Source organism: Mustela nigripes, chromosome 12, assembly GCF_022355385.1.
Source record: "Mustela nigripes isolate SB6536 chromosome 12, MUSNIG.SB6536, whole genome shotgun sequence".
In the NCBI taxonomy this organism is placed as follows: Eukaryota; Metazoa; Chordata; class Mammalia; order Carnivora; family Mustelidae; genus Mustela; species Mustela nigripes.
Genome location: NC_081568.1, coordinates 154,895,484 through 154,909,161, shown reverse-complemented (window position 1 = coordinate 154,909,161; position 13,678 = coordinate 154,895,484). Strand labels below are relative to the sequence as shown.

General features: G+C 46.4%; 1 protein-coding gene across 1 annotated transcript in view; it reads right to left on the bottom strand.

Moving 5' to 3' along the window:
- LOC132027667 (uncharacterized) overlaps window positions 1-13,678 on the bottom strand; it is a 73,447-nt gene that overhangs the window by 51,680 nt on the left and 8,089 nt on the right. The window contains 2 exon segments of the mRNA XM_059416426.1: window positions 12,663-12,950; window positions 13,521-13,552. Coding sequence (XP_059272409.1) covers window positions 12,663-12,950; window positions 13,521-13,552 — 320 coding nt within the window.

Here is a 13,678-nt window from a genome sequence, read left to right as displayed (position 1 = left end):
CCCAGAAACCCTCAGTTTGTTTTGTGAGATTAAGAGTCACTTATGGTTTGTCTCCCTCCCAATCCCATCTTGTTTCATTTATTCTTCTACCCACTTAAGCCTCCATGTTGCATCACCACTTCCTCATATCAGGGAGATCATATGATAGTTGTCTTTCTCTGCTTGACTTATTTCGCTAAGCATGATACGCTCTAGTTCCATCCATGTTGTTGCAAATGGCAAGATTTCATTTCTTTTGATGGCTGCATAGTATTCCATTGTGTATATATACCACATCTTCTTGATCCATTCATCTGTTGATGGACATCTAGGTTCTTTCCATAGTTTGGCTATTGTGGACATTGCTGCTATAAACATTCGGGTGCATGTGTCCCTTTGGATCACTACATTTGTATCTTTAGGGTAAATACCCAATAGTGCAATTGCTGGGTCATAGGGCAGTTCTATTTTCAACATTTTGAGGAACCTCCATGCTGTTTTCCAGAGTGGCTGCACCAGCTTGCATTCCCACCAACAGTGTAGGAGGGTTCCCCTTTCTCTACACCAACAGCAAGACAGAAGAAAGAGATATTAAGGAGTCAATCCCATTTACAATTGCATCCAAAACCATAAGATACCTAGGAATAAACCTAACCAAAGAGACACAGAATCTATACTCAGAAAACTATAAAGTACTCATGAAAGAAATTGAGGAAGACACAAAGAAATGGAAAAATGTTCCATGCTCCTGGATTGGAAGAATAAATATTGTGAAAATGTCTATGCTACCTAAAGCAATCTACACATTTAATGCAATTCCTATCAAAGTACCATCCATCTTTTTCAAAGAAATGGAACAAATAATTCTAAAATTCATATGGAACCAGAAAAGACCTCGAATAGCCAAAGGGATATTGAAAAAGAAAGCCAACGTTGGTGGCATCACAATTCCGGACTTCAAGCTCTATTACAAAGCTGTCATCATCAAGACAGCATGGTACTGGCACAAAAACAGACACATAGATCAATGGAACAGAATAGAGAGCCCAGAAATAGACCCTCAAATCTATGGTCAACTAATCTTCGACAAAGCAGGAAAGAATGTCCAATGGAAAAAAGACAGCCTTTTCAATAAATGGTGCTGGGAAAATTGGACAGCCACATGCAGAAAAATGAAATTGGACCATTTCCTTACACCACACACAAAAATAGACTCAAAATGGATGAAGGACCTCAATGTACGAAAGGAATCCATCAAAATCCTTGAGGAGAACACGGGCAGCAACCTCTTCGACCTCTGCCGCAGCAACATCTTCCTAGGAACAACGCAAAAGGCAAGGGAAGCAAGGGAAAAAATGAACTACTGGGATTTCATCAAGATCAAAAGCTTTTGCACAGCAAAGGAAACAGTTAACAAAATCAAAAGACAACTGACAGAATGGGAGAAGATATTTGCAAACGACATATCAGATAAAGGACTAGTGTCCAGAATCTATAAAGAACTTAGCAAACTCAACACCCAAAGAACAAATAATCCAATCAAGAAATGGGCAGAAGACATGAACAGACATTTCTGCAAAGAAGACATCCAGATGGCCAACAGACACATGAAAAAGTGCTCCATATCACTCGGCATCAGGGAAATACAAATCAAAACCACAATGAGATATCACCTCACACCACTCAGAATGGCTAAAATCAACAAGTCAGGAAATGACAGATGCTGGCGAGGATGCGGAGAAAATCAGATTCTTTTCAAACACGTGTTTCTCACCAAGAGAAATACTTGTTTGCTGCCAAAGAACCTTGAAACCCTGACTTAGCTGTTTCCATTCCCAGGCACGGACCTCCCTTGACTTGTCTATTGGCCCAAACCTTCTGAATAAAACAAGCCCCTCTTGCATGGACAGATGGCTAGTGAAATGGGTGGTGATTGTCCTGTCACACCTGTTGAGGTTTGAGGTTCTCTTTCACCACTTTGCAATGCACAGAGTACCCCTTGTTCCTGCATGGAGGGTGCCCAGGTCCCCACAGTGATGCTCAGTCCCTGAAGATGACCTCATTTCTCCTTTGATAGGACACCTTTTGGGCCTACCTCAGAGAGCCCCAGCTAGGGCCAGTGGTGGGTGTGTGATTTTCCATGGGAGAAGGCCAGTTTAATTCTTAGACACAGTATCTGCAGGGAAATGGTAGATCTCCACGGAGAAACATGGAGTGAATTTGCCCCATCTATTCCTGGCCACTGCTCCTTTTTCAGGGTCTTAGTTGAATGGGCTGTTGCATTAGGCTGCCCCAGAAGCTGCCTGCAGAAGGAAGGAGTCTTCCCCAGAACTCAGTGCTTCCAATGAGGTTGGGAAGATGCATCATGGGGCCTCTGATGCAGAGACGTGTGTGTGAGTGAAGTGGCAAGAGAGAGGTACTGTGACCATTCATGCCCGTGATGTACCATGACATCAGAGACCCGTGGACACTGACTCAGTAAAAGGGATTGGAAAAGACAGACTTGTGTCTTTTAGGCACAGTTTCCCCCTTCCTAGTTAGCAATGGGATCTGTTTTTTAGGAGAATTGATGTATATTTGCAAGGAAAGAACACCTATTAAAGGTGCACCTGGGTGGCTCAGTGGGTTCAGCCTCCACTTTCGGTTCAGGTCATGGTACTAATGTCCTGGGATTGAGCCTCGCTTCAGGCTCTCTGCTCAGCAGGGAGCCTGCTACCCTTCCTCTCTCTCTGCCTGCCTCTCTGCTTATTTGTGATCTCTGTCTATCAAATAAGTAGATAAAATCTTAAAAGAAAATGAACACCTATTCAAATTGTAGGTGTTGAAGAGTTTTCATGTGCATGGACTTTCATGACGTGATGGTGATGGGAAACTTCCCTGAGAAAGTGGACACCATTAATTGCCATGTGGAAGGGAACAGACACGTATGAGAACATACCATTCACCCAAATGACACAAAACCAACCCTGAGAATCACAGCACATGGGTTCCCATGTGAACACACCTACCCAGCACCCACTCCTACAGCAACTAAGACCAGCATGGTAGCTTCAGGGGGCAGGGTCATGAGGCCTCGGTTCACGGTCTGGAACATGACCTTTAGTATCCTTGTTGCAGGATCTGGATTCTAGGTGGCTCTCAAGATGGAGCCTGCAATGAAGCCCCACCTTGCCCATTGTCCAGATTGTTCCAAACCAATGAGTAACTCTAGAATACAGCATACTTACCACTCTCCCGTTCCAGCAAGGCCACTTGTGATTTCAGAAAAGAAAATATTATGGACATCAAATCATGCCTTGTCCTGTGTGCAGTTCTTTTTTTCTCTTGGTGATGGGCAAGGCCAAGGACAGTAATATGAAATGTACCTAGAGGTTGCATGCCCTGGGTCCATTGGACAAAACAGGTGCCAAGGCAGTGTAAGTAGTGTCCATGAAAAAGCTCACTACCCTGTGGACTGTAACAGAACATGCTGTTTCCTGCAGGGTCTTTGGAATCGGGTATACATGGGTAACAGACGCTCCCTCAATAATCTCCCCACCAAGGACATTGTACGTGCTGAGGTGTTTGGATCTGATTTCAAGTATAAGAGAATCAAAGGATGCTGTACCTCACATGAAGAAAGGCTAATTTACCACCTTGGTGAAAAATGCGGCCTCTCCTTCTGTGCTGTCCACATCAAGGCGATTGCACAGGCTAGCCAGAGATCTAGGTATATACACACAGAGAGTGTCCTGTCACCCACGGGGCTCAGGGAGCTTTGCTTGGTGTGCACGTGTGGACAAGTGTGTGGAGGTGGGTAGTTAATCAGTATGGACTAAGCTGCAGTTGGCCCTTCCTGTATAGAGGAAGAAAGGTCCTGAAGAGGAGCAGAGATGTGAATAGTAACTCTGTCTCCTATTGGAGCTACAAGGAATGGAGTAGCTGTGAAATAAGTCCATCTCAAAAGCACACTTACGCCCTGCACCCAAACCTGCACCACCTAAAGACAGCAGCATAGTTTCCGGGGACAGGGCCATGAGGCCACGAGTCTTTCCCCAGAAAATACTCTTCTGTTACTATGACCCTTATTATCAATCTCTCAGGACCTGGAATCAGGGTGGTTTCATCATGGGTGAGGAAGCCCCACCTTTCCCCTTTTCCGGGTTGTTTCAAACAAATGTATAACTCTAGAGTACAGAATACTTATCACCCTCCCCTTCAGGCTGGGACACATGTGATTTCAGGAAAGAATACAGTATGATGATCAAATCATGCGTTGTCCTGTTTGCATGACTCTTTTGTTCCCTGGGGAGATTTGACGTTTGAGGTTCTCTTTCACCATTTTGCAATGTGCAGAGGACCCCTCATTCCTGGGGAAGATAGGGAAGTGTGCTAGAGGCCTGTGAGCCCCAAAGTATAAAGGGAACAAAATGGGACCAGTCTTCTTACAGGTTCCACGTTCTGGGTCCCACTGGACAAAATAGGTGGCAAGGAGAAATATCTGCTACCTGTACCAAAGATCACTGCCCTACAGATGGTAGATGATCCTGCTGTAGTTGTCTCGCCTCCCTGCAATGTCTTTGGGGTTAGGTAACATTTGTTAACAGACTCTTAATCAGACTTTTCCCTACCTTGTAAATTGTGCATTCTGAGATTTTTGTATGTGACTTTGATTTAAAAAAGCCAGAAGAATTTTGTGTCTCCCACAAAGAAAGGCTAATGTACTGCTCTGATAAAAAATGGGGTGTCTTCCTCTGTCATTCCTGTGGAATATTCACTTGCCTGTCCATCCAGCGAATCTAGGGAGAGATGCACAGAATGTTCAGTCCACTGGTGGGGCTCAGAAGGAAGAGCTCATGGAGTTTAGCTTGGGGCCAGCATACATGGGAGTGTATGGAGACGTTGGGTTACATGGTTATGGACTGAGCAAGCTGCTGCTTCATCAAGAATGGTCAGTGCAAGGAGCCTGGATGGATAGAGAAACATTGACTCTGAACTTTAGCTACAGGGAATTGAATCAGGGTGATCTCCTCAATCGAAGGAGGGTAAACACTCATGTGCATGCTCTGTTGTACTGACAGGCAAGTTCCTCCAACCACCGACCGTGTAGCGGTCATTGTCAAGACTGTTTCTTTGCCAGGATCAACCTGTGAGGCTCCTCCCTATCTCTCACCTCTTCTAGGAGATTGCATTTCTTCAGAAGAACACTGTGGCAGGGTTGCATTCAAAGGAAGCACAAGTACCCTAGAGGTTTCTATTTGTTCCTGAGAAATGCATGGTCAAGAAAACCAAAGACACAGGATTTCTATGTCCTGACATCTGTGCATTCCAAAAAAGTCTCCATCCTCAAAGTGCTTATTCTCCCCAGTCTTCCTTTCCTGTGGTATGTGGGTGTGTCCTTTGAGTAAGTGGGACCCAGTTTCCCAGGAGCCCCCCCCCCCCAACCCATCCTCAATCAGGAACCAGCAATTCATGAGATAGCAGAGGCCAGGCAAGAGAAGGGTACTCACTAACCTGGCCAGGTAGCAGATTGTCAGGAAATTTGATCGGGTGCTAAGCTAAGTTGCCTTGCAGTTTCCATTTGCCAGTGAGCCTTCTCTCTGTGCATTCAAGATGTGAGCATTTTTTTAAGGCTGGTGATTATGTTTTGGTAGACTAAAGTAGGTTCTGATTCTTTTGTGTTTTGACCCTGTCTGAGAAATGTCTCCAGCCAGGACAGATGTGTGCCCATTCCTTTCTCCCCATCCCTGTTTGAGGAAAGGGAATCCTAAGCAACCCTCCATGTGTATCTGTGGTCAGTGAGGAATGTGGTGTCCTAGGTGGGTGTGTGCAGTGGGGATGAAGGAAGTTTCGCTTTGAAACTTTGACCCATATCCTAAACTCCATTAAGTGGGAGACGTCTTCTGATGAAACACACGCACTCATCACACCCAAAGGCCCAGTCCCATCGCATCGACCCACACAAAAACAAGCCCCAACCCTCAGACGCACCAAGTACACCACCTGAATGACCTACTGGTTTGCAGGGACTGTAGCACAGGGTCCTAGTTTTCTACAGGACACTCCATTTGTTCAATCTGACCCAGCCTCTGTTCTGAGCAGGAACTCAGAATGGAGGAAGCTCTCCAGACCAAATGAGGAGAAAAAGCCCTACCTTGTTCTTCAGCTAGATATGTCCCCCAAAAGTGACTGATGGGAGAATATGTACATGGTCCATTTCCAGTTGCTGCCTCCTGTAGTTGGAGAAAGGGAAACCCAGTGAGGATCCCAGCATCCTGTGCAAACCATGTACACTCATCAATGTGCTCTTGGTGTCAGAAGCAAGCCATATGCGATGCAGTCATTGAGTTTATGATCCAGAGAAGGAGAAAATGACCTCCAGAAAAGGCTCCGGCTTGGAATGTCAAATCTCCCAAGTTTATTTTATTTTATTTTTCAGAAAATCAAATCAAAGCTATTTTCCATAGACAGAATGACCTGGTGGAAAATGCTCATGACCATTGCTTAAGGAATGGTGGTGGTGTTTTCTCAGTGCCCCTCTAAATATGGTGTCCCTTACTGATATAAACTCACTGTAGGCTCTCACCACCAAGGAAATTGTCTCTCCCGTCTGGTATGTACATGCTCAGATATTCATGGAAAGAGAAATCAAACACTGGTTGTCCCTCAGAAGCACAAAATGACTTTACTGAGGGGACCGAGTGGCACAGATATTGAAGCTTCTGCCTCCACATCAGGACCTGATCCTAGGGTCCTGGAATGGAGACCCACATTGGGCACCCTGCTCAAAAAAGGAGGCTGCTTCTTCCTCTCCCTCTGCTACTCCCCCTGCTTGCACTATCATGCTCTGTCTGTCTGACTCTGTGTTTTTCTCTTTCAAATAAATAAAATCTTGAAGAAAAATGGGTTTACCTGAGGGAGAGTTGGTGTTAATTGCTCTGCCCTCAAAATGGGTAGCTCTTCCATCAGGTCCTCGGGGGGATCTAGGAGGATACAGAGGTACTGTGAGGACTCGTATGGCTGCTCAGGAAGTAGGTTGGGAGTTTAGATGGATGAAGACAGGCGGCGAGTGTGTATGTGTGTGTGTGTGTGTGTGTGTGTGTGCATAGGAGGTACAGACCTCACTGCTGCTGGACCTTCTCCTCAGTGCAGAGAGGAAGGGATGCGAGAAAAGCAGGAAGGAGATGAAAAGGCTTTTGTCTTTCTAGCTAAAACAAGCCTGATCAAAGTCAAATAGTCAGATGTGAATCTTAACCTGGCTTCTGTGTGAGGACCAAGTCTCATAACCTCTCCTGACTGACGTGCCCCTAAGGTGTCACACGCTGCTTCTTTGGACAACAGTTCTGGGCCCAAGATCCCCATATACTATGAGTATATGCATCACGTCTCTAAGACTTTGCACGGCATAAAAAGCAGCTTTGCTTGCCAGGCTGAATTCAACCCTCAGAAAAGAAGCCTAGTGGTTTGCTTCACTCATCATTTGTCTTCAGAAAATCCCATGTACAGTGCTGGAGAAAACTGACATCGTAGCTTACATAAACAGCTGGCACCGTTGATGAGTTTTATATATTCCTTCCACTATTATTGAGCTGTTACATGTGTATGTTTCTGATGAAGACAGTGGCTGTTTAAACCCTCCCAGGTGTTCTGACCAGTGGGAAGTTCCTTACACAAAGGACTCTTGGAGTGTGTGATGACACTCTGTAGGCCAGTTTTGGCAGGAGATTTGCCCTGGGAGTGTTGGGTCCAAAGCTTCCAACCAAGCTTGACCTTGATTTCCTATTTGCCAGTGGTGTGTGTGTGTGTGCTTAGAGAATTTGATCCTTCCCGAGGCTTACAGAAATCTTATCAAGTACACTAAATTCCCTCTGTTATGCTTTTCTGCCATTGGTCGTGTGTACACATTGAGACTGGCTATGACTAATGCTGCCTTATTCTGTCATCCATGGGTCCACACACTTTCCAGCATTATGGGCTTGAGCACGAGGATGTGGCTTTTCTCTGTGCCCTTGAGTCCAGGGACCAGGCTGTAATCTTTAACATGGGCTTCTATACTTGCCCCAGTTTCTGTGACCTTGGAAGCCACTGTGTCATGATGAGTCTTTTCGGGAACCTTCATAGAATCTAGGTTTTGGGCTGTATGCACAGATGCTGGTGCCCCTTTGCTAACTAGCACCTATGGTACATAATGACCCCCTGGCTGATGGACTAACACAGGTGTGTATCACAGAGCAACTTTCATATTGAAACCTGAGCTCAAATCTTGGCTTTCCAAGTAGGAGTTCAAGGGTTTGGATCATTCATCTCCGAGCCATGGCCATCTCAGAAAAGCAAACAGAAACATACTCCAGGTACATGTATGGTGAGCAGGGGAAGGGGTATATAAAGTGTGCCAGGGTGATGAGAGTGTTTTGTCAGGGTGACACTTTGAATGTGATGAAAATGTGAGAAAGATCTCCTGAGAAAGGCACACATTTATGTTCACAAGCATAACACATAGACATAGACAGACACACAACCATGCAGCCACACACACAGGGTCTTCATCCAACATGCACACAAATCACCCTTCCATAGGTACTAGTTCTTCCAGGCCCTGTACAACGTGGTGAGCATGCCTCATTGGACAGTCTCAGTCAGTATCTCCCAACTCCCATTATTTGTTGGAACCCAGAATCGGGGGCAGGCTTCTTTGTATTCTAGATTTCCTCCCAGAGCCCAATGCTCTTAAATATGTACAGCTGTCATTCCTCCCAGCGTCTACCTGTGATTGGGAAAAAAGAAAACACAGTGAGGATCCCAGCATTGGGATCTTGTTGGGCTGTACGCTGTTGGGCCAGCTCTTTGGTTTGGGGAGGACTTCAGGCAGTTAATTGGATGAGGTCCCGTGGCTGAGCCCATGTCCCCCAACCCGTTAAAGAGGACACTTGGAACGATTTTGGAGCTTTTCTTGGCAGATCTCTGAAGTCTATTCTGACCAACATATAGAACATTATTTTTCAAGAAGAAACCTTTTCTGCTGAAGAAGTTGTTTGATCCCATTGAGATTGTAACTGAGGCTGTCCTGTGTCATCACCGTTTTTGGGTCCACTGTCTGTGAGAGGTTGGACCCAGCATTCCTCCACGAGGGGAGACAGCTGCCCCTTTCCCCTGGGAGGTAAAGTGCCAAATTTTCATCCTCCATTGATGGAAGAAATCAAGGAAGGGACATTTCAGTCTCTGAGAAAGAGAGGCGAGCTTACCTCAGAGAGAGTTGGGGCACCTTCCTCTGTCGAGTCCCTAAGAAGTTCATTGGACTGGCCCTCTACAGGATCTACAAGAACACAGAAGAGCTGTCAGGACATTGGCTTCACTACTCAGGAATGACTCTGGAGTTAACTCTGCTTTATGTGTATGGGGGGCCAGAGTGAATGGATGTGAGAGTGACCAAGCAAGGCCTGACTTGCTGCTGGGCCAACGTCCTTGGTGTACATAGAAACACAGAGAAGGGGAGAAGGATGGAAAAGGGAAATGGGTCCTTGGCTTTCAAATGGGGGGGTGATAAGTGGGTTTTGACCTGAGCATCAGGGTAAATCTGGGAAACACTGAAGGCACACTGGGTTTCAGGGCATAGTCCCCAGAACCCTCCTGCCCACTGTGTAGCCAAGCCAGGTTGCCACTTCTTCCCCTGGTCATGGAGCCAGTTCAGCTGTCTTCCCTGCATCTCTGCTGTGACCTTATCAGTTCTCTATTGCCTTGGAGTAGGTTTTTGTTTTTTTGTTTTTTTTTGGTAATGGAATCTAAGTAATATTGACAGTTGTATTTGTTAGTACGTGTATGTTCAGTGACACTGCTCACATGCCTGATGCTTTATAGACAGAACTGCCATCTACGTGAAAAACTTTGCCATCCTATCTCATGGAACCTCTGTACCCATGACAACATGACCGGCCCTCCCCCTTTCCTCCCTGCACTGTACTTTCCATTTTCTGGGTCTACGAATGTCCCTACCCTAGTGTCCTCAAAGCCTGGGATCGTGTAATGTACCTCTTTCCTTGTGTGCATGCTCTCAAAATGTATGTTAGGTTTCCAAGGCCCATCTATTTCCTAAAATATTGGAAAGTTTTGTTTCTTCTTATGCCTTAATAGCACTCCATGATGCATATGTATGACATTTAATGTGTCCTTTCCTCCCATGATGGATTTGGGTGCTGTGCCTGTCTATGGCTATTGGGAACCCAGCTGTCTTAGACATTCGTGCACATATTTCTGTTTCCAGAAGGAGAAGACATCACAGAATGCATTTGCCCAATTTGTAGAATGGTAAACACATGGAATGTACTGGTACTTTAGTTCCCCAAATGTGAGGTCATTTTGTTCCTTTGAAGGTACCTAGCACACTCATGTAAGATGTGGCTAATGGACGGAAGTGGATGGGGGGGATAGCAAAACCTTTGTATTCTGTTCCATTGTTATGTTCAGTGTTACTGGTGGAAAATATAGTCTCTTCCTTCCTACACATCTAAGAACCATGTTTCCTGGAGAGAAACATGGTCCTGTGTTCCAAAAAGACCTAAGATCCATCCTTTCAGCTAGTAGACACTTTTATCCTGTGTCCCTTGGATCCAGTTTGAATCAGAATTCCATCTTGACTTCTGGATTTAATGGTGACGGATGGCATAGAGGGAAACTGCTACCAGTGAAATCATAGGAAATTGTGTCTCAGCGTTTTGAAAGCTTTGGTTATGTCTGTGTTACTGAGTAGAAAAATGTGTCTCCAATCAACGTAATGAGTCAATATCCAAGGTACCTTCCTGGGTGTCCCTGATGGGGTAGACCTGATCCTGGAGGAAGAACCGGACGTTGCTCTTAGGTGGCTGTGGAGGGGCTGGCATGGTTGTGGGTGCCTCCACATTCTCAGGGGGATGCTCCACAGAGATTGCTGGGTGACACAGAAATAGAGAGCAGTGTTGGCATCTTGTTGTCAGAAGACCATAGGGGGATTTGCATTTTTTTTAAAGATTTTTATTTATTTATTTGACAGATAGAGATCACAAGTAGGCAGAGGGGCAGGCAGAGAGGGGAGGAAGCAGGCTCCCTGCTGAGCAGAGAGCCCGATATGAGCCTTGATCCCAGGACCCTGAGATCATGACCCGAGCCGAAGGCAGAGGCTTTAACCCACTGAGCCACTCAGGCACCTGGGATTCGCCATTCTTTACTTCTAACCCAACCATCTCCTCCCCATACTCACCAGCTGCCCAGCAGGCATTGCTCCCTCCAGGTGGGACTTAGGAAGATGTCACCATGTGCTGTGCTCTGAATTCCGCCCCCTTCCACACCACAGGTTCTGTGGGCAACTGCTTGTATTTAGCATAGACATTACAGAAATGCAGCAGAGCACAGTCATCATGCCTGATGGCCTGGGTTTACATGCCATTGAGCAGCCACACCTACCCAAGAGCATCCTTGAGAGCCCTCTGTGCCCGGTTTCCCTGTCCTCCGGCCTAAACGTTAGTGTGCCGTCAGGGTATCCCAACTAATTTACCACAAGGAGCCCCTGGGACATAGGAAAGAACGGGATGCTTCCCAGTTGCTCTGTAGGTGTTGAGGAACATACGGCCTAGGGAATCAGCTAGACGGCTGGCTGTGGGTGAATCCAGACATGGGACTTGGGATGGCTCCACTGCATGGGAGGATGGAAGTCCCCTCTTTATCCTTCACATGAGAATGATGCTTTACAGCCAACAGAGAATCCTTGTCCCTTTCTCCTGTCCTCCCCACAGCAGCACCAATGGGAGTGGAAACAGGCTGGAAGCCCCATTTCACAGTGGAAGGCACTGACATATAGTGTGGTAAAGGGACTGTCGAGAGTTGCCACCATGTTGAGGGATGGATTTGGGACAGGAATGCTGTTTTTTCCCTGTGGATAGAGATCCCCAAGCCCCTGGAAACCACCCAGTGCCCCTGAGAAAACACTCTGAACTCCTGAACCAAGAGCTGCCCTCACAATCTCAAATTTCCCTTTGCCAGTGTTTCTTTAGGGGAGACTGAGTGCCATCAGACCAGACTCAATCCTCAGTCACCTCTGTGTTTGGGGCCCTGACGTAAAAAAATGAAAGTTTCTTCCAAATGGAGCCCTAGTGAAGAACCAGGAATGTGTAGCGTTGGCCATGTTCCCCCACCTGTTTGCAAGGTCAGCACTGTCACCTATGGCCTTCCTGAAGGCCAGTGGATCCCCACTGCTACTGGTGTTCTGCTTGGCTCCCAAGCTGATTCAAACTCCAGATCATTCCACTCCCAACTATCATACCATGACCCTGCCAAGAATTCACTTGCCTCCAGCTTGCCAATCCTGAGGAGCAGCGCATGGTAAGAGTTAACATGGAGGTGGCCATCTGGGCTAGGAATGGTTGGTTTAAGGAAGGAGATGTATGATGCTGAATGGACTACTCTTGATGCGAGGACTGTTCTGAGGAGCCTGGATGGAAGTGAGGGTACCCTGGCTAGAGTGATTTCCTCCCTATTCTCTCATTCCCCCCCAACATCCTGTGTCTACTCGCAGGTCTCTTGATCTCTTCTGGAGACTGTAGGTTTAGGAGACTGTCTATTAAACCTACAGTCTCCTGCCTCCCTCCATAGGCTGGATCTTGTGAACCCAGCCCAGCAGTATCTTTGAGACCAACAGACAGTCCATTGTTCAGCTGCCAAGTGTTCTTTCCACCCACCCGGTGTCACAGTCCATTTCCATCCACTCCCAAGCATCATGCAGATGGCCCACGAAACCCTCCACATCAACCCATGAAAACACCCCGATATCTTCCAGTGTCTCTCCTTCTAAAAACAGCTGCATTTTGAATGCTGACTGTTCCTCTCTGATTTTGTCATCTCCATTGAGAAGAAGTGACCGGCAATTCCTCTGCCTCAAATGTGTGGCCTGGGTCACACCAAGGTTCTCTTGATCCAGGGACAACAGAGTGGCGTGTGACCTGTATGTGTTCACTGTATGACTGTGTCTGAAATTGGCATTCAGAAATAGTACGTTTTTTTGAACATAGAAGCTATTTAAGGAAGACAGCTTCACCAAGAAATCACACTGAAATAACACAGAAAAACTAACAAATACAGGGATCGCACCAGGAGGAGAAATCAGAGAGTGAAAAGGAAAACCCGAAGAGAAGAACCCAGTCTCTGTAAAAGTGAGACAGCCAATCTGAGAGAAGAGAATTCAGAAAATTGATAGGCACATACCCATAAAACAGAAGTTGAGATTTCGCATCGTGGGGACCTTTACACCTGTTCACCAAACTGCAAGGGGCTCAGCTAACAGTGGCAGTTGAAACGGAAGGATGGGTGCGTGTCATCAGGTCACCATGGCGATGGGTCATGACAGAACTCTCAGAGTGAAGGCATTCCTGCACACTGTGGGATTATGGAGGGAAATGGGTTGGGGAGGGGTCGATGGTTGATGTGTTAGGGTCGAGAAGACCTCAACCTAGGGAGGCGCAGAGGAATGACACCAAGGCAGCTCTTTCTTCAACAGCACAGGCTTTATTGTTCCAGCATGCTTGGGCTCTGCAACATACCTGAAGATCAGGCAGAGGCTGAGAGCCCCGATCTAAGGGAGTATGGGGTTTTTATATCATTTTTAGACAATGGCTTGGTACAAAGCCACAATCACAGTGACCTCTTTACACAGTTACAGTTCCTGGTATGCTCTGCACAGTTTACATTTTTCAGTTAG